Below are 25,492 nucleotides of genomic sequence, written 5' to 3'. Positions count from 1 at the left end.
ACTGACTAAACCACTAGAGATTTTCTAAGTAGATGTAGGGAAATCAATAAACTGTTGTTTGTATATGTGTTTTGACACTGGCTATATTTTTTTTTTAATGTCCTTTTAAGAAATTTCATATGGTCAGGTTTTAATTTAGAGTTTCCTTTCTTTATAATAATGGTTGGAGATTTTAAAAAGCTTATGGATATGTGTAGGTTCCCAAAAGGTTGAGTTTTTAGAAATTCAGATCTTCAGTGTTCTATTTAGTGATTTTTATCAATCCTAAATGTTCTATACAGTGATTTTATTAGTCTTAAATTGATTTGCATCGTCACCATATGTAGATACTAATTTATTTTTCATATAATTGTGGATGATGCGTTTTCCACTGATGTGCTACTTTCCTGAATTCTCTGTTTAAGGTTGTTGCTGCGGCCCATGCTGTTTATCAAGCAGTGCTGAGCCTGAAGAATATTCCTGTTTTGGAGACTGCCTATAAATTAATTTTGGGAGAAATGACTTGTGCCCTAAACAGCCTGCTACATAGTCTACAACTTCCTGATGCCTGTTCTGAAATAAAACACGAGGCTTTTAAGAATCATGTATTCAATGTAGATAATGCAAAATTTGTAGTTATATTTGACCTCAGTGCCCTGACTACAATTGGAAATGCCAAAAACTCACTAATTGGGGTGAGTCTTTACGTGTAATCACTTTGTTTTATCCACATTGAAGCCTCTTCTCACTGCATATATATGTGTATTTCATTTCATTTATTGCCATGTCAGTGCATCTGCAGAACCCTGTAGAACAAATGGCCATATTTAGGAAGGCAGCTATGCTCACCACTATCCCACCAGCGCCACAAAATGGCCATATTTAGGACATGCCTGAATAATTGAAATTGACAGTAATATTTTGTTACCATTATGTTTAGCTTTCTCCTTCCTTGACATTGTCCTTTGATAAGATTTTAAAAATATTTTATTAAAAAAATTTTTTTAATGAATTTCTCCTATTTACTTTAACATGCTTATAGAAAATTTCTCAACATTTTCCACAGTTCAAATTTGTATAGTTCTTTTAATTGGAGCCCCTTCTTTCCCTGATACCTTTCTCCCCCTCTTTACTAAAATTAGTGCTTATATATGGTCTTACTTTTTGACTGCTCACTTTTCTAGTAACATTCATATATGATTTCTTAATATGATTCCTCTAAGAAATTTGAAGTGATTGTTTTTTAAATTTATAATTATTGCTGTGGTTTGTATATTTCTTTCTCCTAGTGGACCTTGCAGGATTGAGAAAATATTATTTCTAATATAGAGTAATGGCATATAACTAAGGGATTACACTTTCTAAGAGAAAATCTAAGGGAGGGTAAAATCAAGATTTGATTTATACTTGCATGTACTTCATATTGTTAGGTCAGATTGCCTTGTAACACTCTATAGCTGTTCCTTCCCTCACTGCTAGTTCTGGCTTTAGTAGACTCTTCCTTTCTTTACAGTCTAAAATGTGATGCTGGGGAATTCACATTGTATACAGATTTGAGGAGCTTTATGTCCTGTGGTCTGGAAACAACAGGAGGGGGGTGTGGGCGGGGGAGGGCTGGAGCCTTCAGGTGGAATGGAGTATTTGAGCTTGTAAAAGGAAAAGGGAAGGATGGAAAAGGCTTAGAGTGGCAGAATTTTTCTTTCTTATTGGACTGGGCACTTTGCCATTTGCAATATACGAAAAATTGAGGAAATAACTACACTAAAGGGTACAAAGGGCTGTGTTTAAGCCAGGGATCTGTAAACTGCCGCCCATGGGCCAAATTCAACCCACTGCCTGTTGTGATCACTTAAAAAAAAATCCTTTATTGAGGTATAATTTACATACCATACAATTTCCATTAGTATATTACAAGTAAATGATTTATAGTATATTCACAGAATCTAACCATCACCAGTCACCTGTTTTTGTAAGGGAAGTTCCCTTGGAGCATAGCTGTTCATCTGTTTTGTCTGTGGCTGTTTTTTGTTACTGCAGTAGCAGAGTTGAAGACATTGCAACAGATATGTCATATGGCCCACAGAGTCTGAGATATTTACTCCTTACAGAAAGTGTTTGCTAACCCCTTGTTCAGTGTACTAGATTGTTTCTAAATTTAAATGTCATTTTAATTTTATAAAATGTATAGGCATACTTATTTTGAAGGATAAACTCTTTGTATGCTCATATACATATTTAGAGGAGCCAGACATTTACTTTCTCTTGTTCATCATCAGATGTGGGCACTGTCTCCAACTGTCTTTGCACTCCTGAGTAAGAATCTGATGATTGTGCATGGTGACCTGGCTGCTCACTTCCCTGCCATTCAGTATGCCGTGCTTTACACTTTGTATTCTCATTGTACCAGGTACTGTATTTACAAATATTCATTTAAAAAAATTAAAGGTATTTAAAAAGTCTGTGTTGAGCCCTGACCAGTAATGGCTCAGTTGGTTGGAACATTGTCTCAAACTGAAAGGCTCCAGGTTTGCTTTCCAGTCAGGGTACATGCCTAGGTTTCGTGTTTGGTCCTGGTTGTGGAGCATGTGAGAGGCAACTGATCGATGTTTCTCTCTCTTTCTCCCCCCCCTCCCCTCCCCTCCCTCTAAAATCAATAAGCATGTCCTTGGGCGAGGACTTAAAAATATATACATGTTGGTTTAACTTTGGAAATGCTGTTTTAGAAAAATTAGAGATGAATAGATGATCTGAACTTTGTCTTCCAGGCATGATCACTTTATATCTAGTAGTCTTAGTTCATCGTCCCCGTCTTTGTTTGATGGAGCCGTGATTAGTACTGTCACTACAGCTACAAAAAAACATTTCTCAATTATATTAAATCTCCTGGGGATATTGCTTAAGAAAGATAATCTTAACCAGGACACAAGGTAACTGAGTAATATTGTACATTAACACTTTTATTAATTTGAGTTTATGATTTGAGAATAAGCAATGAAAATTATTAAGTTGAGGTAGAGCAATGTCTTCATTATGAAACACTTTAAAATTTGGTTTTATTGTTTAGTCTAAGATTTCTTAGTCCTTTTTAAAAGAATTATATGAAACACCCTCCACCCCAATGTTTTATGGGAGACTGTATTTATTGGGTTGGCCAAAAAGACCATTTAGTTTTTTCTTTTATTTTAAAAAGACATGTTTTCCATTTTCACCAATAACTATTGATTTGGGTACTTTGAGTATGTCGACAATCTCCTGCTCTTGGCTTCTAGTGGGTAGAGGCCAGCGGTGCTGCTGACCATCTTCCAATGCATAGCACAGCCCCACAGCAAAGAATTATTTGGCCAAAATGTCAGTAGTACCAAAAAACTTCACAAACCACTTTTGATATATTCAGTCAGTCACAGCACCTTCTCCATACACTGCACAAATCTCTTTTTTGCATTTCAGTTGAGTTTTTACCTTTCTTAAAATAATAAAGCCTAATACACCAAAAACACTGTGTATCTTCTTCCATCTTCAGTGTTAAAATGGCTGCACAAAAATTCACCAATTTCGATGTTTTTTTTTAAATGCACGCTGATACTGATATCTGTCACAATACAGTCTAACAGAATTGTCTCTAATGAAGTTAAAGACAACTAAGCACTACCAGAGCCATCATAGAGAAAAAACTAAACAAACTTTTTAGCCAACCTAGTGTTTAGATTTTCAAAAGATATACAATTTTTCACAAAGGGATTTCTAGAATTTCAATTTTTATTTCTTAATTGCTTGAGATAGTTAAAAAAACCAAAACAAAACTAATAAGAGATTTTTAAAATTGATTTTGTTTTTTGAATGTAAAATCACTATATTTTGTGCTTCAGGAAACTGTTGATGACTTGGGCTTTGGAAGTGGCTGTTTTAATGAAGAAGTCTGAAACATATGCACCTTTATTCTCTCTTCCATCTTTCCATAAATTTTGCAAAGGCCTTTTAGCCAACAGTAAGTTTCTGTGATTATTTAATTTTGTTCACTCTTAAAAAAGGGATCATTGGTAATAAGAGAAAGTCACTTAAGTACTTCTATGCCCTGAAATGAATAATTCCCATTTTGATGAGAGATGCATAATCTGTGTTAATTTTTTTATTCTTAATATGTTAAAAATAAGTAGTTTCAAGTGACTGTCACATTTTAAAACTTACGTGAATGTGACATGTTTCACGTGCTTTTAAAAGTTCCTTCATAAAAAGTTTTGGGTGAAGACTAGTCACTTTAGGTGGATTTTGTTGAATCTTATTTTCCCAAACATTAATGTCAGAATTCCTGGCAGGGGCAGAGCCTGCTCTACAGTAGGTGCCCACTGTTTGTTGAATGTCAGAAAAGTATTACATACTGGTATGTAAATTATTTTGGCAAGCTGAAAATAACTCTTAATTTTTGGTAGCTCTTGTCGAAGATGTAAACACCTGTCTGCAAGCATGCAGCGGTCTGCACACGCTGTCCTCTTCCTTGCCAGATGATCTTTTACAGAGGTATGGGCTAAAGACCCTATCTTTTAACTCTTGCTCTAAAAACTCGGAAATGCCACCACACTTACGTCATCTATTTCATTTTTTGTAGGTGTGTTGATGTTTGCCGTGTCCAGCTAGTTCACAGTGGGACTCGTATTCGACAAGCATTTGGAAAGCTGTTGAAGTCAATTCCTTTAGATGTTGTCCTGAGGTATAAGTTGGGTCGGGGCAAAAGCATTCCACTATGTTTTCCCTGCCTAGTCTAGTTCAGGAAAAGATAGATCTCCTATTAATGAATTAATGTCATATCTTGTATGGTGCTTCTCAGTGATTGAAGAGAAATAAGCTTATGGTAGTTAGTGTAATTCATGTAGCGCCAAATTGTGTTTCTTAGTTCAGTTCTTTGAAAAACTAAACTCTGATCATTTATTTGATTTAAGTTAATTTGGGAGCTTTAAGAACCTGAAATTTCAAAGTTGCAATAACATTCTGCCTGTTTTAAAGCCTTAATTTTATTTTATTTTTTTTACTTCCAAATTTAGTTAGCAAGAAAATAGCCTGTTTATAGTAGGTACTAACCTTTTAACTAAAACATTTTGCATGACAGTAACCATTTTCTGTCTACAGCAATAACAATCACACGGAAATTCAAGAAATTTCTTTAGCATTGAGAAGTCACATGAGTAAAGCACCAAGTAACACATTCCACCCTCAAGATTTCTCTGATGTTATTAGTTTTATTTTATATGGGAACTCTCATAGAACAGGGTAAGACATTTCTTTGACTCTTTAATTGGGAAAATTAACATATACTTGAATATATTGACCCTATACCTGGTTTGAGGGGTGGTGGAGTAGAAAGTAATATTCTTCTTAAATAGATTAGTTTAGTTTTCAGTAGGAACCATTGCTTTGAAGATAGCAATTTTTCCAAAGACAGAAAAATGGCCTTTGGAAGTGAATGATGAAATGTGGTTGACAGTTAATTGATCTGACCTTGTTTGTCATCAATACTTTGGGGAAGAGTCTGTGGCATAGACATTCTGGAGATGCTTAGTTGGAGTGAATGTTTTAGTCTGATAGCCAAATTATCCTGAGCCATTTACCTTAATAATTTGTCCATACCATACCCCATCCTGTTTTAACAGTAACAGACCTCCTCACAATGAGAGGTGGGCGTTTAATGCTTTTCTTAGATTTATAGGTTTTGCCTTTTTGGAATAGGAAAAATTGTAGTTCCCTACTCCCATTCCCCTTACAAGTTTTATTATTGTTTTTAAAATGAAGTCATTATTGTCTGTTAAATGTGAAACTACTTTTCCCAGGAAGGACAATTGGTTAGAAAGATTGTTCTATAGCTGCCAGAGACTGGATAAGCGCGACCAATCAACAATTCCCCGCAATCTTCTAAAGACAGATGCTGTCCTTTGGCAGTGGGCTATTTGGGAAGCAGCACAGTTCACTGTCCTTTCTAAGTTGAGAACTCCACTGGGCAGAGCTCAAGATACCTTCCAGACAATTGAAGGTAATCAATTCTGGTGCTTTTCCAAACATTGTGATATAAATACTTTCAAGCCTTACATTAAGAAGTTTGTCTTTGTTAAAATAAAAATTGGAGAGCATAATTTTTCCCTGAATACTTTATCACTTAATCTTTTAGATATGGTTAAAATAAGCTTTCATTGAATAATTGTGTTGGCAACAACATGGTTGTCTCTTTCATTTAAAAATTTAAGGGATTTGTATGGAGAAAACATTTTTTGCCCCTGAAATGAAAAATCTCTTATGTTGAGAGTTTTGTTTTTAAATGATGGCTGTACAGAAGAAACTTGGTAAATGTGAAATTATCTCTAAGTACTTCTTCAGTTTTTAAAGATTTCTTTTAAACTTGGAGTGTTCTCTTTGCTTTTAGGTATCATTAGAAGTCTTGCAGCTCACACATTAAACCCTGATCAAGATGTTAGTCAGTGGACAACTGCAGACAACGATGAAGGCCACAGTAGCAACCAGCTTAGACTTGTTCTTCTTCTGCAATATCTGGAAAATCTGGAGAAGCTGATGTATAATGCATATGAGGGATGTGCTAATGCGTTAACATCCCCTCCCAAGGTTGGTTGCAGTGGGCTAAGTGTTGCTCTGTAGCAGTGTTTTATGGTAAACTTCGTGGTGTGTGTAGAGCCGACATCACGATAGACTTGTGTATTTGTTGTATGTGTATTTGAGTCATCGGCACCTATAATTTGAACCTGCTTTTTTCTTTATTCTAAAGGTCATCAGAACTTTTTTCTATACCAATCGCCAAACTTGTCAAGACTGGCTGACTCGGATTCGACTCTCCATCATGAGGGTCGGATTGTTGGCAGGCCAGCCTGCTGTGACAGTGAGACACGGCTTTGACTTACTTACAGAAATGAAGACAAGTCTATCTCAGGTACAGCTCTGTGTTTACAGTTCATTTTAAGTCTGTTGATTAGTAAAACTGGGATTTAATATCCTTGCTGTTATTTAATCTCTGGGTAAAATAAATGAAAACTTTCATTCATTTTCAAAGTTTTGATCCAATATTTTATAAAAGCAAAAACTTCCAAAGCCATATTAGAACATGTCAAAATATGTATTACTTATACTTAAGGTTGGAACATTAAAGGTAATTCTAAGAAATTTGCAGAAGAAATAATTTTTATAATTTGTAATGGCAGTTGTAAAATGCATAGGGAAATATATGTAAATTATAATGAGTGCAGAAGTATATATAATAATGTTGTAACATATGAGAAAAGTGCTGGCTTGTAAGTGGGCTCAATAAGTGTGATCCAAAAATAGCAAATGTTTGCCAATTATAGTAACGCCAGGCAATATTCAGAGATATGACATTAATCGTCTTTTTATTCGTGTTTATTTATATTTAATTTTGCTTTATATTTACTTTATGTGTTACTCCTCTAGATGCCACAGTTGAAATGCTGGGAACTTTTTATTTTGTAAAGACTAACACCCATGAGCTGTTAAGGTTCTGTCAGTCAAACTTTGTAGCTCCGTTATACATGACATTTTAAGAATTCTAAGGGAAATAATTTAATATTATTGTTGTAAAAATAATTGTTTAGTATATTTGACTTTCAGTAGGCTTTCCTGTGGTCAGCAGTTGAATTTTAACGCTGTCAATGTCTGAGGTTAATGTTTCTGAGGGCCGTTTTCAGGGGAGTGAGCTGGAAGTAACCATCATGATGGTGGTGGAAGCGCTGTGTGAGCTGCACTGCCCTGAAGCTATACAGGGACTTGCTGTCTGGTCATCTTCCGTCGTTGGGAAAAATCTTCTCTGGATTAACTCAGTGGCCCAGCAAGCTGAAGGGAGGTAAGTCGGAAGGAAGGAAATGGGTGATAGGATTTCTTTACGTTTACGTCATTTTAACTATTGGCTAACATTGTATTTAAATGCTAAAACAGCTTCGTTCCACTTTAGTAGTTGGAGTTTGCTATGTAGTATTTTACTAGGACACATCTTCAGTCTTTTCTTTAGTGGCAAAACTTGGGTATCTTTCTTATTTATGAATAAGTAGGAAATCGTTCTTAAAACAAGATCTGCCAATTATTTGATTTAAAAATACTTTTAAACTTGATCCTTAATTGATAACCTTTCAAATCAGAGTCTGGTACAAATTGCTCTCTTTGGCTAGAGTAATAGCTCATTTAGCCCCGCACACTCAGCATTCAGACTCATTTGATTCCTCTAGGTCAGTGAGCACGTACCGTAATAGTCTGTGCACATTGATGTAAGTTTTATCAAATCTGTAAAATGTAGAAAAAGATAAGAGAACTGCTCATAATTCCATCTCCTAGTTGTAACTGTAGTTTTGGTATATCTGCCTTTCTAGTTCTATTGCCTTCTCATATAAGTTGTTTCGATCAGCCACATGATTTGCTTTTTCCACTGAGATATAGATACACACATACACACACACACTTTTTTAAAAAAAATTCTCACCTTAAAGATATGTCTTAATTGATTTTAGAGAGAGAGGAAGGGGGAGAGAAACATTGATGTGAGAGAGAAACCACGATCAATTGCCTCTTGGACACGCTCCGACTGGAGATCAAACCCACAATGTTCTTGGTGTATGGGATGTCGCTCCAGCCTACTGAGCAATATTTAAAAAAAATATGTTGCCATGTTAAATACTCTACAGTGTGATTTTTTTCAGTGGCACAGTTTTATTTATTTGTTAATGTACCCAAATTTAACATCCCTATTGTTGGGCAATAAAGTTGTTTCTAGTTTTTTTTAAACTAATCTTAATGCAGCATGGCACTTAGCTTCTTGCTCACGGTTGGGATTATTTTCTTTGGATTCATTCGTACAAGCTGATTTACTAGAAGAAAGGCTACAGATCAGAAGGTTTAGGATACATACTGTTGCTAAGTTACCCTGTATATAAGATGGTGCCAGTTTAAATCACTGAAAGTAGAGTAACCCCTTCTGTTCACCTTTGTGAATACTGAGGATCACCCAGAAACAACCCTACCACCATCATCAGTGAAAGAATCAGTATTTGTTTTATTTTATTTTGCATGATTAATGTTTCATAGTAGAACTTTGTCGGTGTCTTATGTTGACCATTTGTTTTTCACAGAGATAAATCTTCATGGCCTTTTGTTGCTTTTCTTTATTGATCTGTGAAATTTTAATATACACCAAATTGTTGATACTATTTAATTTTTTGATTTGTAATTTATTTTAAGTGTTTATGGTGTCTTGATACCCAAAAATTTCAAGTTGTTGTACCATTAAATCTGTTACTTTTTATGAATTCTTGTATTTATTTTTCTATTTAACCTTTGCACACATTAGAGATCAGATGCTTACCCCAGTATTTTCTGTTAGTTATTTTTTGCTGTCTTTACTTTCAACATTTAACAATGTCGTTTATTTTCATTTGTGGCGAGGAAGAAATCTAATTTTATGTATGCCTAACCCCATGCAAAATGATTGTCTAGCTAAGTTTATTGAGTGATTCGTTCAAGTTTTTTATAGAAGTGAGTATGTGGATAATTAAAAAATAAGACTGTTTCAATTTGTGCCGAAGGTTTGAAAAGGCCTCTATGGAGTACCAGGAGCATCTGTGTGCCATGACAGGCGTTGATTGCTGCATCTCTGGTTTTGACAAATCTGTTCTTATGTTGGCCAATGCTGGGCGAAATAGTGCCAGCCCCAAACATTCTCTGAACGGTGAGCATTCAGCATTTAAATAAAAAGTAGTAGTAGTGGTTAAATAGTTTGTACTAATGAACTTACTGTATATTCTTAGATTTCTGCACTCTTTGAAATATTTATAACTGCTTTGCATATCTCTCTATTTTATAAAATACTTTCACTCAGGTGACTCCCGAAAGACTGTGTTGTCCAAAGCAACGGACTCTTCCCCTGAGGTTATAAATTATTTGGGAAATAAAGCATGTGAGTGCTACATTTCAATTGCTGATTGGGCTGCTGTACAGGAATGGCAGAATGCTATCCATGACTTGAAAAAGAGTACCAGCAGTACTTCTCTCAACCTAAAAGCCGATTTCAACTACATAAAGTAAGGATTTTTTGTAGTTATAAATTGTGATACTTAACTGCATTGAACAAATTTTTAGTAACTTTAAAGGCTGCTTTTGCGGCTGCAAAATACTGAAATTGATCATATCTACTATTGCAAGATGGTTGTAGTTCTAAAAATACTACATTCTAAAAATGACTATAGTGAGAAACCAACCTTAGATGTGACGAGGGTATTCATTCTATGCATAGACAGACTCATAATTATTGAAGTAGTTATTTGGTGTGATTATCAGAGCCTATTCTAAAACAAAAATGAACACACAGTAGTCCCCCCTTATCCACAGGCAATACATCTAGGAATCCCAGTGGTGCCTGAAACTGCAGGTAGTACCAAACTTTGTATACACTGTGTTTTTCATAAACATACCCATGATAAAGATAAACTAGGCATGGAAAGAGACTAACAACAATAATAAAACAGAACAGTTATAATAATAGACTATAGTGAAAGTTAAGTGAATGTAGTGTGACCCTGTTGCTCATAACCAATCTGAAATAACCTGTTGATAACTGAGATGGCTACTACGTGCACATGGGCAGGTATCATGTGCAGCGTGAATATCTGGACAAAGGGATGATTCTCATCCTGAGTGGGATGGTGTGACATTTCATTATACAGCTCTGAACAGTGTACAGTTTAAAACTTATGAATTATTTATTTCTGGAATTTTCCATGTAACATTTTTGGATTACTGTTGACTGTGGGGAAACTAAAACCACGGAAAGTGAAACGGTGGATGGCGGGGGGGACTACTAGAACGGAAAATTTGTCACACTTTATAGAAAGGATTACATTTGATGGTGTTTTGTAAATTAGATTTGAATACAGTAACTTCTCACTTAACATCATTGATAGGTTCTTGGAAACTACGACTTTTAAGTGAAACATTGTATACTGAAATGAATTGTATCATATGCTAATTGATATAAATAAGAGTTAAGTCTCTGTGATGTATTCCTGGTCACAAAACCATCAAACTGCTAAATAGAGACCCTAAACATGTCTAATATTAAACATTGAACTACATGTGAGCTATAAATACATTTACGAAAGGTTAATGAAAACAAGTAAAAACAAGTAATAAAAAAGTGTGAAAAGGACTGTGACCCCTAATAAGATAGAAAATCTTCGGTAGAATTTGAACAGGAGGAGCATATCGATCTGTCTTAGTGTTGTGTTGTGAAGAGACTGGAGATACGGGGGGGCAAGGGTAGAAGCATGTAGACCATTAATTTGTGGGGGTATAGGTAGAGGGTGTAGAAAACATACTATTAATTGAAGCAGGAACACACAGAGCAGTGAAGCATGTTTAAGGTGCTTGTGAAACATGCAGATGAGATTGTTTAGTATGTATTTGGGCTAGCCAAAGTGTCTGTATGGTTTTTTTTGTAAAATAAAAGACATTTTTCATTTTCACCAATAACTTTATTGATTTGGATATTTTGAGTGTGTCAGCTGTTTCCCGCATAATATAACATTGATTGTCCTCAGTTAATGTCTCAATTTGATCACTATAAACTTCAATGGGTCTACCCAACAGTGGAGCATTGTCCTGAGAGAAATGAACACGAAACTTCACACACCGCTTTTGACACACACCTTCAATCACTCGCAGCACCTTCTCTGTACACTGCACAAATATTTTTTGTGTGTTTCAGCTGAGTTTTTACCTTTCTTGAAATAATAAAGCATAACATGCTGAAAATGTTATATATTTTCTTTCACCTTCAATATTAAAATGGCTGCACAAAAATTCACCAATTTTGATAAGTTTATTTTTTAATGCATGCTGATATGACAGCTGTCACAATACAAACTAACAAAATTGTCTCAAGGGGGTGGAGGGACTGAGCAAAAAGGAAAATGGACTATGGACAATAGTGTGGTGGTTGCTGGGGAGAGGGGTGTATAAGGGAACTAAATGGTAATGGAAAAAAGTACAATAAAGATTAAATTTTAAAAAATTGTTTCCAATGAAGTTAAGGACAACTAAGTGCTACTAGAGCCATCTTATGGAAAAAAACAAATGAACCTTTTGGCCAGCCCAATAGTTAAGAATCGGATTTGGAGCTAAGGAGGAAAGTTTAAGCTAGAGATTTGGGGATCGTTACTATATAGGCAATAATTAAATGCCTGACTCTGTACCCTGGAGCCTTTGTAAGCCACCAACCACAGATAAGGCTCTGGAGAAGAGTGAGTGAAAAGGAAGGAGGGTTAAGGTCAGAATCCTTCTGAGCATCTGTTAAGGGATAGGAGAAGGAGTCACTGTAGAAAACACAAGGACATTGAGAAAGGAAGTGTTGGAGATGTAGGAGAGCCAGACTGGAGTAGTCAGCCTTGTCAGGAGCCCCAGACTGCAAGCAAGAAGAGCTTTGTGTAGAGAGGAGCAGCCAGGTCAAATACTGTTGAGTGATAGAAAAATTTGAAAATGTAAGGTTTTAGTTAGGTTATTTGGGTTTCTTGAAGTCAAGGGGGAAAAGCTGGGCTGAAAGAGAATATTCTGTGTTCAAATATTGGTGAGATCAGGTGTTCTTTCAGATAAAGGAGGAGGAGCCACTAGAAAGCAGTTGAAGAAATAGGATAAAGACCATTCATTGATTGAAGAATTAACTAAATTCTACCTTTTCTGTGCCTCAAGGAAAGCAGTTAAAGTTAGATATAGATGCTTTTGGGAGTGGATAGTGAGTTGGGGTAAGGGTAGAGGAAACTAAAGCCTGGGGGTTTTGTCCTGTCCTGTCCTGTCAGTTATTAGTTGGAAGTGTGAGGGCACTGTAGGCTGTAGCGGGCACAGAGGGAACCTGCCACTGGAGAAAATTGACCTTTTAGTGCCAGAAGAGGTAAGTGTTTTAGTCTGTAAGCCTCGAGAGTTCATCAGCTGTATAGCTCACCTAAGAGGCTGGTGGTTGCACTGAGCCAGGCATGGGGCTTATTAATGTGGAAGCAGGTACAGTCAAGTAATGTCCATTTACATTTCTGGGTTCAGGCTAAGATGTTAGGGAGATGATGCAGTGAGGGGGACAGGAAAAGATGAGAGATTAATGGGAAAGCGAGATGGAGAGACTAAGTTGTTGTTCTAGCTGAGAATAGCTATAATAGGAATGAGAACAGGGTCAGGGATCTGAAAGTAGTGAGGAGCTGGGAGGATGAGGCCCCTCATCTTGGCATTGATGATCCAGGATTATAGGAGGGAGTTTCAGAGGTGTTACTGTTTTCAGATAAAGTGAGGAAATAGGAATTTATTGAAAGAAGAGAAACAGGTTCCATGAAACCTAGTGGAAAAGGTAGAGAGGAAGAGAGGGTCAGCAGTGAATGAAGGCAGGACTGTTAGAATATAAGATTGAGATAACAACATAGACCTACAGGGTCTTAGGCTTTAAGTGATGGGTGGGGCCATGTAGGGGGTTGGGGGGTAGCTTGGGGTAACTAGATGCTGAGGTTGTCCTGCAGACAATTGTCAGTTTGTTGGAGGGGCCCCAAGGAAAATAGGCTGCAAAAAGGGAAAGGAGCATTGAGGGGTGAGTATGCTAAACTGGCCTTCAAAGCTGTGACGTTCAGGTTTGCTACTCCAGTTTTAGTGCTAATTAAGATGGTGGTCACATCTTCAAAATAAAAATCAAACGCTGGGCTGTGTTGAAAGAACTTCATTAAAAGAATGCTGTAGAATTGTGCTGCCTTTTTCTAGAATTTGTTCTTTTTTTTTTTTTTTTTTTTTTTTTTTAATAGTTCCACAGGCTGGATAGGGTGTAATACAAACTAACCAATATTTTAATTACAGATCACTAAGCAGTTTTGAGTCTGGAGAATTTGTTGAATGTACTGAACAATTAGAATTGTTACCAGGAGAAAATATCAATCTATTTGCTGGAGGATCAAAAGAAAAAATAGGTATTTGAGATAATTTTAAAATTAAATACTTTATGGGCAAGTCGTTCAAAATGTTTGGCTTCGTGTATTTTACTAGAAAATCTGGAAAGTTACTGTACATTTATTTTGGGGCAGAGTCCCATGTGAATCAACAAATTTAGGAGTGTTCTATTTATATTTAATTTGGCAAATAATAGTTTAATTAAAATTAAGCCAACAACAAAAAAAAGCTACACTAATACTTTGAAATTTATCTAGCCATTTGCTTGAAAAAGTGTAAGTAGTACTTAAGCTAAATATTTTTTGTGCTTGACATCTTTTTAAAATCATTTTTTAATTAATATTTGAATACAATTGCCTCCATTTTCCCACCACCACTTTCCCCCATGTGCTTGACATCTTGACGTGGTTCATTAATTCTTTATCACAACTGAAACATTTTGTATGCTGTACTACAGTTAGTATTGTGTAATCTGTGTGATATTATTGGTTTGCTAGATTCAGTAACATCTGCCAAAGTAGGTCTAGATTAGCCTCTATAAACAGTAGGTTACTAACTGATTTTCGAGCCTTGAAATTAACTGACTTGGGAGAGGTCTGAAGTATAATTTTATAGAGAGTATAATTTTTATATAGGTATCAGAAATTTAATTATAGAGTTTAGCTGGCTGAACCTGATATGAAAAGAGGTATTCATTGGTGATTATTTTCAGCACTGTCAAAATATCTCATCACCTGTACATTAAAAGCTAATTGACTGAATGGAATCGATTTAACTTTTGTAGATATGAAAAAACTACTTCCTAACATGTTAAGTCCAGATCCAAAGGAACTTCAGAAATCCATTGAAGTTCAGTTATTGAGAAGCTCTGTTTGTTTGGCAACCGCTTTAAACCATCTAGAGCAAGATCAGAAGTGGCAGTCTATCACCGAGTAAGTTGAATTCTAAGCAGGTGAATGTGCACTGTGTATACCTTACGACAAATGTTTGTACGCTGATGGGGGTGAGGCAGTTTCCAGCGCACTACAGTGCTAGTCATGGTAGCTTCGCTTTAACTGTAGAAGTCATGGAATATGTGGATGCCACTTACTTACCAAGTAAATAAAATATTAAAATCTCCCAAAACAAATGCTCTGACTTGCTTATGCCGTTTTACTAAAGAGCAGGCCTGCTCCTCTTCTTCCCCCAGTTTGGGTGCCAGTATGGAAGCATCTCATCAAACTGCTTTATACCCTTTACAAGTGGTTACAAGTTGAGAAAACTCATTTATGAATTAATAAACATCTTGTTTCAGAAATGTGGTAAAGTACTTGAAGCAAACCTCCCGCATAGCTATTGGACCACTGAGACTTTCTACTTTGACGGTTTCCCAGTCTCTGCCAGTCCTGAGCACCTTACAGCTGTATTGCTCGTTTGCTTTGGAGAACACAGTTTCTAACAGACTTTCTACAGAGGTGCGTATAGGTGTATTTTTACCAGGATAGTCTTCTAAACATCAGTAGGCACTAGGGCAGAACAAAGACTATTTTTCAAGTTTTTAAAATAGCATCTGTGACTTTTGTTGGACAAGCTAGCAAACCCAGAAATCTAAAATGCCTTTTCAGGCAGATTTTCATTTCAGAAATGTGTAAGGCAGATGGAAGAACCTAAGGTATATAATCTCAGGGATGCTAATTGCTTAATTTTTTTTCTTTTTCTTTTTGGAAAAGGGGTTAGTGTACATAAATATATTTCTGTTTGGGCAGATTATATAAATTTTATATTTGACTAAGATGAAGACACCCCTTACTCTTCCCAGATAGGGTAAAGTTTAACCAAAGATAAGCTCTTCCAAAGAGAACTAAAGATGATGTGCATACTTTTTCATAAGCACATTGGTAAGTTGGACTTCCATTCTGAAAAACAGTTTTTTGGTTGGGTGAAAGTATTTTCTCTTAGAGTGTCTTTTCCTCTTATGATTAGAAGATGCAGTGAAGAAAGTGGAGAATTTAATATAAATAAACCTGGAATAGAGCTGATAGTCAACCTATGGAGATTTAACTGAGCTCAGTCTACAAACATGTAAGGGATCCTGTTTCCACTAAGGAGTTTTGGTTTTACCCCGGCAGGACTGTCTTATTCCACTGTTCAGTGAAGCTTTGCGTTCATGTAAACAGCACGATGTAAGGCCGTGGATGCAGGCATTAAGATATACCATGTACCAGAGTCAGTTGTTGGAGAAAATAAAAGGTAACTAAGTTTTTAAAAATAATAGATTTATTGAGCTATAATTTACATATGATAAGTGTACAGTTCTGTGAGTTTTAACACATCCTCACCTATGTAACCACCACTAAAATCAAAATATACACTAATCTACCCTAAAAGGTTTCCTTATGCCTTTTCACAGTTACCTCCTTTATCTGCCCATCCCAGGCAACCACTGATTGGCTTTCTATCACTATAGATTAGTCCTGTCTTTAAGTCCTGTTTTTAATAAAATGTTATATAAATGTAATTATAAAGAATGCTCTTTTGTGTCTAATTTTTGTTGCTTAGCATTTTATTTTTAAGGGTTTCCCATGGTACAAGTACCAGTGTGGTCTTTTATGTTGTTGAGTACTATTCATTGTATGGATGCAACACAGTTTGTTTTATCTGTTGACCTTTTGAGGGATATTTGAGTTGTTTTTGAATTTGGGCTCCTGTGTATAAAGCTGCTGTGAAATACATGTGCAAGTGTTTTGGTGAAAATTTACCTATATTTCTCTTTTAAATGCCTAGGAGTGGAGTGCTGACTGGTGAGGCTCAGTTAGTTGGTTGGGTGTCCTGCAAAGTGAAAGGTCACTGGTTCAATACCCCATCAGGGTACATGCCTGGGTTGTGGGCCCGGCCCGGTCCCTGGTTGGGGTGTATGCGAGAGGCAGCTGATCGATGTTTCTCTCTGGCATTGATGCTTCTGGCCCTCTCTTTCTCTCTTCCTCCCCCTTCTCTAAAGATAAATAAACGAATGAATGAATGAATAAATAAATAATTAAAATTTAAATGCCTAGGAGTGGAGATGTTGGGTCATATGGCTTAACTTTCAAAACAGTTTGGCAGTTTCTTATAAACTGCTTGTACATACTACATTCTTTCTGGCATGTACATTGTTGGTATTGTCAGTCTTTAATTTTAGTCACTGGAGTGTATATGTAGTAGTATCTCATTGTTTTATGTACATCTTCCTGGTGATTAATGATGTCGAGCATCCTTTCATTTGCATTATGTCCATTGTATATCTTATATTCTTTCTTTATTTTTTAAAAATATTTATTTTTAGAGAAGGAGGAAGGGAGGGAGAAAGAGGGAGAGAAACACCAATGTGTGGTTGCCTCTTGTGCGCCCCGTACTGGGGACCTGGCCCACAACCGGGGCATGTGCCCTAATGGGGAATTGAATCAGCGACCCTTTGGTTCACAGGCTGGTGCTCAGTCCACTGAGCCATACCATCCAGGGCTATATCTTATATTCTTTAAAATGTCTGTTTAAATCTGGCTCATTTTTAATGAAGTCGTGAGACTTGTTTATGTCTTTGTCAGCCATGCCAAATGAATAGTTTGAAAATTAGCATTTGTAAAAATATTTGTCTCATTTTAAAGAAATGTCATGTTAAAGGGATGCTAGCAGTTTACTTTTACTGCTCTAAAGTGGAAAATTTGCCAGAATTCTGTAGAGTTTTAGTTGAAAATGCGGTAGCTGTGCTTATGGAGTAAATTTGAATGTTAAATTTTGACTAAGCTAATACTGGGAGATGGACTTGCATTGCAGGGTGACTGTAACTGTGGCTCACACCCTCAATGTCATAGATCTGGGTTTGGGTCTTTAACCCAACATTTGCAAATTGAAGCACCTTAGGGCAAGTCATTCAACTTCTGAGTCCCTTTCTTTTTTGGTCAAGGAGATTGCTCCACTGATGTGATTCTTGTAAGGATTTATAGGAGATGAGACAAGATATATAAAAGCCTTTGCACAGAACATAGCATGCAGTAGGACTACAAATATCATCTCCTTTTCCATCCTCTTATCAAACATGTTTTAAAATTGAAAAGAAAAAGTCAGTAATCTGTTTGTTGTATTTAGAGACAGAACTCCACTCCTCCTCACTTTTCTTTTATTGATCAAGTGTTTATCAAGTGTGTGCTTTGTGCCAGGTACTGTGCTTCAATTTAGGATGTAATGATGAAAAGACAAGCCTGTTTTCTGTATTCCTAGGACCAAAGGGATTCTAGAGTCTAGCAGGGAAAAGTGACATTAAATAAGTCACAGCAATATGGTGTACTGCACGGAAGTGCACATGCAAGTTGCTAGAAGAACATGCAACAAGGGCACTGCTTAATCCTAGGACTCGAAAAGGACTTCAGAGGAAGTACCATTTAAGATGAGACCTGAGGGAGGTAGAGGTGAGAAAGAAGGCAGACTGATTTAATTTAAATAAACAAACATCATAATGTGAAGGACAGTGGCAATGATGAAAGATGCTTAGATGACTTCGCTTAAGGGAGAATGGGAAGAGATGAAGCTGAATGAGATTGAGATTGTAATGGAATGTAAAGCATCAGTGCCTTACAAGCCACATTCAGGAGTTTGGGCTTTGTCAGAAGGGCAGTGGGAAGCTATCAAAAGGAAGTTAAGTGTTGAGACTTCCCTCTGTGTAAGATTGCTTCAGTTGCAGGTTAGAGAATGGGCTAGAAGAAGGGGAGACTGGGGGCAAAGGTACCAGTTAGGCTGAAGTCCCTGCTAAAGGTAACCAAGGTAGTGGCGTTAGGGACAGAAAGAAGCACATGATATGAGGGTTAAGATGAGAAGTCTAAGATGACTGCTGGGACCTGCTCAAATAGCCAGATTGAGAAAGGGATAATAGGAGAAGGAAGTAAAAGGTTTGAAGATGGAAAATGGATTTCACTTGATGCAGGTTAAAAGTGCCTTTAAAAATCCTGAGTATAGGTGATTGGTAAGTGGTAGCACTCACATGTATGGTCTGGGCTAGAGATAAAGATTCAAGGGTCATAGGCATTTGTATGGCAGTTGAAGCCATAGGAGCAGGTAATATTGTCCAGGGAAATTATGCATAATGAGAAGAGTAGAGAGCCGTAGGACCGACCTGAAGAACACCAGTTTTAATGGATTAATGGTTGGGTAGTGGAGGAGAAGGGAATGGAGGAGGATCCCTCAGAAAGGTAGGAGTAAACCAGGAGAGAATGGCACGGTAGAATGGCAGGGCGTACTTGTATGTGAAGCGGGGGTGGTCTAGCCTTACCCTCATTCCCCACCCTTTGGCCTAGGCTCTTTTCTTAAAAGATTCAGAAACTAAAACGTTGAATTTCTTTTAGTGAATGATTTTTACTTTTGTCTACTTTTTTGTATATGTTTATTTCAACAAACATTGTTTATTGTATGGCAAGGACTATGCTAACTGCAAGGGATTTAAAGATGGTAATAAAATGACCCTTTATTTAGGGAGGTGGTAGGCAAGGCAGGAGTTGGGGAGGAATTTTTTGGTTGTGTTTCTGTGCAATCTGGGATTAGACCAATCAGGGACTGATAAAATGTTTTCTTTTCTTCAGAGCAAACAGTTCCAATTAGAAGCCATCTCATGGAATTAGGTCTAACAGCAGCAAAATTTGCTAGAAAACGGGGGAATGTGTCACTTGCAACAAGACTTCTGGCACAGTGTAGTGAGGTTCAGCTGGGAAAGACCACTACTGCACAGGATTTAGTCCAGCATTTTAAAAAACTATCAACTCAAGGTCAAGTGGATGAAAAATGGGGGCCCGAACTTGACATTGAAAAAACCAAATTGCTACATACAGCAGGTTAGTAAAATGAATTACGGTTAATACACAACTATAATAATAATCATGTGTATGAACATTATGGTGTGAGGCAGTGGTAGAAATGTTGAATTTTTTTTTCAGCTGTTGCAGAACATTTGAGTCCTGAATAAGAATTTTATGTGTTGACTTACCTCTGTAATGTAGTACTTTGAAAAGAATTTTGTTATTGGTTATTAAATTAAGATAGGCTTTAAGAGATCATTGGTTATCACTGAATTTGCGTGTTTTTAAAAGTTTATTTCACCCTGAAATTATGCCCATTGTTTGCTTTGAAGGCTTCTAAGGGTTGTTGTTGGTTTTCTGTAGGCCAGTCAACACACGCAATGGAAATGTTGAGTTCCTGTGCCATTTCTTTTTGCCAGTCTGCCAAAGCTGAATATGCAGTTGCCAAGTCAATTCTGACACTGGCTAAATGGATCCAGGCAGAATGGAAAGAAATTTCAGGGCAGCTAAAACAGGTTTACAGAGCTCAGCAACAGCAGAACTTCACAGGTCTTTCTACTTTGTCTAAAAACATACTTACTTTAATAGAACTGCCCTCAGTTAATACAGCGGATGAAGAGTATCCTCGGATTGAGAGTGAGTCTACAGGTAGGATTTCTTTCTCTTACTAGCTTTAAAATAATTAACTTTTAGAAGTTATTTTGTTCCCTGTTTTAAAGTTTACAATGTTATGCTGGCCGTAGCAGGCCACCAAAGTGTCTCTATGGAAATTTATATCGCCTGGAAGTAACTAAAACACATTTCTTTAGTGTTTCTGCCCCACAAGCCATACTTCCCAATTCACTGAGCTTTTATGGACTTAAATGTTTGTGCTTGCAGTAAGGTCCTGCCCCAGATATCTAAAATTTCACATCACACTAGAAGGAGCAACAAAGGTATAACAGTTTGTGGTCCCCTTGACTGGCGGAGCACAGAAATTCTAGAAATGGCCCTGGCCAGATAGCTCAGCTGATAAGAGCATTGTCCCCATATGTCAGGGTTGAGGGTTCAATCCCTGGTCAGGGCACATACAAGAATTCAAAAAATTTATTTAAAAAAGAAAAGGAAATTACAGAAAGATTTGTTTCACATCCTGGCACTGGTGTTAGTGACAGAAAGGTACCCAACAAATAGGGTAGTTAATTCATTCAGTATTTGAGTGCCTGTTATGGTAGGTACCATTGTCCAGATTTTACAGATTGGGAGGTAATTAACCTCTGCTGAAACATGAGAGTGTTGCCTCATTTTGCTGTCGTGAAGCCTAGGGTCTTAATTACTTACAGTGGTCTTAATTTCCTAATGTGCATTATTATAGGGTCTTGATGTTCATGGGGGATAAAACTTCATATTGAGAAATGACACTAGAGCAGGTGATTTTTTTTTTTTTCACTTTTAAACTGGGAATAATGTTATTTGCCTCCTGAATCTTTGAATGAGATTGTATATTCATCACCTTTGTATTCATTTTGCCAAAATGTTTAAGCTAAATGTAATCACAGGAAATAGTCATTCAGATTTAGAACGCAAGACATTCTACAGCGTATCTGACACCTGAACTACTTATAAAGTTCAGGATCATGGAAGACATGGACTTATTTCACAGGGTTATAATTTAAGCTTCCTTGGGAAGCTGAGTGATTCATCTCAACATATTAGACTTTTAGAAAAGCATAATACAAATGAAAGCATTATCAAATTATGAACTATAGTATTGTGGAACTTACTCTTTGCAGATAGGAAAATGCTAATGTTAATGGGAATTGCATGGGGGCCCTAAAATGTTAATGGGAATTGCATTAGAAATTTGTGAATGTAACATTGCTGATTGCTTTCATCATTCTGTTCTTCTCCATGGCAGTACATATTGGAGTTGGAGAACCTGACTTCATTCTGGGACAATTGTATCACCTATCTTCAGTACAGGCACCTGAAGTAGCCAAATCTTGGGCAGCCTTGGCTAGTTGGGCTTATAGATGGGGCAGAAAGGTGGTTGATAACGCCAGGTATGTGTGTTGAAATGTGTAATTTATTTCATGTATTAATTGCACATTAATAATATTGCAAAATAGAGATTGAAAATGTCTGTTGACATGGTAAAGGTTTGGTAGCTGAAATACCAATGACTTGTTTATTTTTATAGTCAGGGAGAAGGCGTTCGTCTGCTGCCTAAAGAAAAATCTGAAGTTCAAAATCTGCTTCCAGACACTATAACTGAAGAAGAAAAAGAGAGAATATATGGTATCCTTGGTCAGGCCGTGTGTCGGCCAGCGGGGATTCAGGCAAGGAAAACATGATACAGTGTTTGGGGGGAATAGTGTCAAGGTCACTGTTCTAATTCATTCATTTTGAGGAAATTGATCACATATACTTGATTAAATGTTCTGTTTCAAATAAAAACTTTGGTTTTTAAGATGAAAGTGAGTTACTATTTTTCTGATTGCTTGAGAAATCAAGTCATTTCCTTAGGCTCCTGTTAAAAAAGGATGAAGTTCACTTACGTAAAGTAGATTACTCTTTAAATGCCCTTCTGATCAGAAATGAGGTTTTTAACACTGGCTTGGGCCTGAGCCCCACCCCAGATTTTCTGGCTGGAATGTGTGTGTGTGAGCTGCCACGTGCACGTGCATTTAACCATGCTGGGTGGTTCTAATACATGGTGAGAGTTGGAAAACAAGGGACTAGATGATCGGTAGGGTTTATTCTCTCCACTCTCAAAGTTCTACAGTTCTAGAATGTCGTGACTGTTATTTAGTTGCAGACTTTAAAAGTTTGGGTTTTATTGATTCAGCTCTTACTCTGGACTCTGGCATACATCATTGTCTTCCAAAGCCTGTGCTACGTGCGCACACAGTACTGTGCGGAGTAAAGTCTGTTTTGACTGTATTCTGTGTACCTTCCATCTCAAACTTTTGAACAGATTGTGTTTTGTTTTCTGCAGGCAGAATATTATATTGTAACTTAGAATATTAAAAGTCCAAAAATCAGCCTTTGATCTTTGTGAGGTACTTACATCTTCTTAAATACATTAGTAATTATACCGTAAGGAGAAGCATATTGACATTGATTTAGCATATATAAAGCTAAATATGAGTAGTTTGGTTTTTCATAGTGAGAAAAATACTTGCATTTGTATAGGGCACCTTTCTCCCTTTTCAATTTGTATGAAAAATAGCATTTTTTGCCCAACGTTTCTTTAGGATGAAGATATAACACTTCAGATAACAGAAAGTGAAGATAATGAGGAAGATGACATGGTTGATGTTATCTGGCGTCAGTTAATATCTAGCTGCCCATGGCTGTCAGAACTTGATGAAAGTGCAACAGAAGGAGTCATTAAAGTGTGGAGGAAAGTCGTGGATAGAATCTTCAGCCTGTACAAACTGTCTTGCAGTGCATATTTTACTTTCCTTAAACTCAATGCTGGTCAGGTAGGTCATGCTGTGTTCTCCTTTAGCAAAATTTATTTGGAATTTCTTTCCTAGTAGACAAAAACAGTATTCTAACTTGTTTCTTTCTCTTTTTTAATTTTTCTTTTTGGTCTTTCACCCTAGATTCCTTTAGATGAAGATGACCCAAGGCTACATTTAAGTCATAGAGCAGAGCAGAGCACTGATGATGTAATCGTGATGGCCACCTTGCGATTGCTCAGGCTGCTCGTGAAGCATGCTGGCGAGCTTAGGCAATATCTGGAACACGGTTTGGAAACAACACCTACTGCTCCGTGGAGAGGTGATGCTCTAAAAAATGTCTAATGAAAAATTATTTATGGGTAGGATATCTAAGGCAATAAAAAATAGTACCTTTATGCTTATTATTTGTGTTATAGAATAGCTACATTAGTTAATATGACACCTTGAGTTGCTGTTACACCACTTCCCTCTCACCTTTCAGAAGAATGGAGGGCTGAGAGGCAGAAGCTTTTTATATACAAAATAAATTTTGGGGAGAGTGGTTAAAATAAATTTCAAAACCTTCATGTACCTTGTGAATCCAAATAACAAAATAAATGAACAAACAAAATTGAAATAGACTCATAGATACAGAGAGCGGACAGGTAGTTGCCAGAGGGGAGAGGTGATGGGGGACTGGGTGAGAAACATAAAGGGATTGAGAAGTACAGATTGGTAGTTACAAAATAATCCCAGGGATGTAAAGTACAGCACAGGGAATACAGTCAGTACTATTGCGGTAACTGTGGTGGTGCCAGGTGTTACTGCAAAACCAGGGGACACTACAGTTGTAGAGTAAGTACATCATTATCTAAACCACTATGGGTTGTACCTGAAAGGAATACAAAATAATATTGAAAGGGAACTGTAATTGAAAAAATTTTTCATATACCCTTTGTAAACATTGTCTCTGTCTACTTTTATAGTCATTCACAGAAAATACATTTCTCTAGAACATTTTTGAATTGCCCTAGATTTTGATTATAGCGCTATACCCTAACCAGACTTGTAAAGCAAGACTATTGTATATGGTTCTTGGAAATCACAGGGAGAAATTTAAGGCCCTTAGAAGTGATGCAGGCACACATCGAGTTGTACCCTTTTGCATCCACTATGTTGATCCCTTTTAGTAACTTTAAACTATGTTTCTTTCTTCTTATCCTGAAGGAATTATTCCACAGCTTTTCTCACGCTTAAACCACCCTGAGGTGTATGTGCGCCAAAGTATTTGTAACCTCCTCTGCCGTGTGGCCCAAGATTCCCCACATCTCATACTGTATCCTGCAATAGTGGGTACCATATCGCTTAGTAGCGAATCACAGGCTTCAGGTATGGAATATTAAAATACTGCTACTTTGATTATAAATTATTTTGCAAATAATGTTTGTTAGGTAAATTTTTTTGAGGTTTATATTCCAGAGTTGATAGAGTTTATAGTTTTTTTTAAATACCATTTTAATAATTGCCATTTATTGAGAGAGTAACTGCTGTGTGCCTGGCACCTAGGACATGTGCTTTACATGTTATCTTCAGTCTTCCAATATCCACCAAGCAGGGGAAATTGAGTCACTCTCATGTTCACTGAGCTGAGTAATGGGTGGATAAGAATTGAAACCAAGTTCAGGACTCTGGCTGGGAGAACACTTTATTTCTTGATACTTCTTTTCTTCCATTTACCTTCTGTTAGGTTATAATATTAATAAATATAAATGCTCAATTTTTAAAAAGTCAGAATATCCATGATCCTTGTTCAGTTTAGTGCACAGAATGCCAATTATTTAAGCGAGTGCTCTGGAGTTGAAGAGCTCATTAGTATTTTCCCTAATATGATACATACCCATGGGAGAAACGTACAAAGTCTACCTTATTCTCCCATTTTATTATAGGAAATAAGTTTTCCTCTGCAATTCCAACTCTGCTTGGCAATATTCAAGGAGAAGAATTGCTGGTTTCTGAATGTGAGGGAGGAAGTCCTCCTGCTTCTCAAGATAGCAATAAGGATGAACCTAAAAGTGGGTTAAATGAAGACCAAGCCATGATGCAGGATTGCTACAGCAAAATTGTAGATAAGCTATCATCTGCAAACCCGACGATGGTGTTACAGGTACAGAGAACCAACTCATATGTTTTAAGCCAATTTTTATTAGAACTGTTTTCCCCCCAAAACAGCCTATAAGCAAAACCCATTACAAACTATTGTGGAGATATCTGAGGAACAAAGCTTTTAGAGTAATTCAAAATTGGTTTTACAAATCTGTATTGATA

The 25,492-nt window shown here is 36.8% G+C and overlaps 1 protein-coding gene across 3 annotated transcripts in view; it reads left to right on the top strand.

The window, feature by feature from the left end:
- Nucleotides 1-25,492, top strand: part of SMG1 (SMG1 nonsense mediated mRNA decay associated PI3K related kinase) — a 101,655-nt gene that overhangs the window by 43,727 nt on the left and 32,436 nt on the right. For all 3 annotated transcript variants that reach the window (XM_024571644.4, XM_045204603.3, XM_053929535.2), the window contains 25 exons: nucleotides 405-674; nucleotides 2,256-2,386; nucleotides 2,745-2,906; nucleotides 3,846-3,964; nucleotides 4,407-4,494; nucleotides 4,583-4,684; nucleotides 5,101-5,241; nucleotides 5,799-5,998; nucleotides 6,386-6,582; nucleotides 6,743-6,904; nucleotides 7,674-7,828; nucleotides 9,558-9,700; nucleotides 9,851-10,052; nucleotides 13,852-13,961; nucleotides 14,726-14,873; nucleotides 15,236-15,395; nucleotides 16,050-16,170; nucleotides 19,527-19,775; nucleotides 20,103-20,387; nucleotides 21,637-21,781; nucleotides 21,919-22,057; nucleotides 22,976-23,206; nucleotides 23,330-23,507; nucleotides 24,395-24,556; nucleotides 25,114-25,331. In XM_024571644.4, coding sequence (XP_024427412.1) covers nucleotides 405-674; nucleotides 2,256-2,386; nucleotides 2,745-2,906; nucleotides 3,846-3,964; nucleotides 4,407-4,494; nucleotides 4,583-4,684; nucleotides 5,101-5,241; nucleotides 5,799-5,998; nucleotides 6,386-6,582; nucleotides 6,743-6,904; nucleotides 7,674-7,828; nucleotides 9,558-9,700; nucleotides 9,851-10,052; nucleotides 13,852-13,961; nucleotides 14,726-14,873; nucleotides 15,236-15,395; nucleotides 16,050-16,170; nucleotides 19,527-19,775; nucleotides 20,103-20,387; nucleotides 21,637-21,781; nucleotides 21,919-22,057; nucleotides 22,976-23,206; nucleotides 23,330-23,507; nucleotides 24,395-24,556; nucleotides 25,114-25,331 — 4,218 coding nt within the window. The remainder of the gene's footprint in view (nucleotides 1-404; nucleotides 675-2,255; nucleotides 2,387-2,744; nucleotides 2,907-3,845; nucleotides 3,965-4,406; nucleotides 4,495-4,582; nucleotides 4,685-5,100; nucleotides 5,242-5,798; nucleotides 5,999-6,385; nucleotides 6,583-6,742; nucleotides 6,905-7,673; nucleotides 7,829-9,557; nucleotides 9,701-9,850; nucleotides 10,053-13,851; nucleotides 13,962-14,725; nucleotides 14,874-15,235; nucleotides 15,396-16,049; nucleotides 16,171-19,526; nucleotides 19,776-20,102; nucleotides 20,388-21,636; nucleotides 21,782-21,918; nucleotides 22,058-22,975; nucleotides 23,207-23,329; nucleotides 23,508-24,394; nucleotides 24,557-25,113; nucleotides 25,332-25,492) is intronic.

The sequence above is a fragment of the Desmodus rotundus genome, chromosome 1, assembly GCF_022682495.2.
Source record: "Desmodus rotundus isolate HL8 chromosome 1, HLdesRot8A.1, whole genome shotgun sequence".
In the NCBI taxonomy this organism is placed as follows: Eukaryota; Metazoa; Chordata; class Mammalia; order Chiroptera; family Phyllostomidae; genus Desmodus; species Desmodus rotundus.
This window is presented reverse-complemented; position numbering and strand designations above follow the sequence as displayed.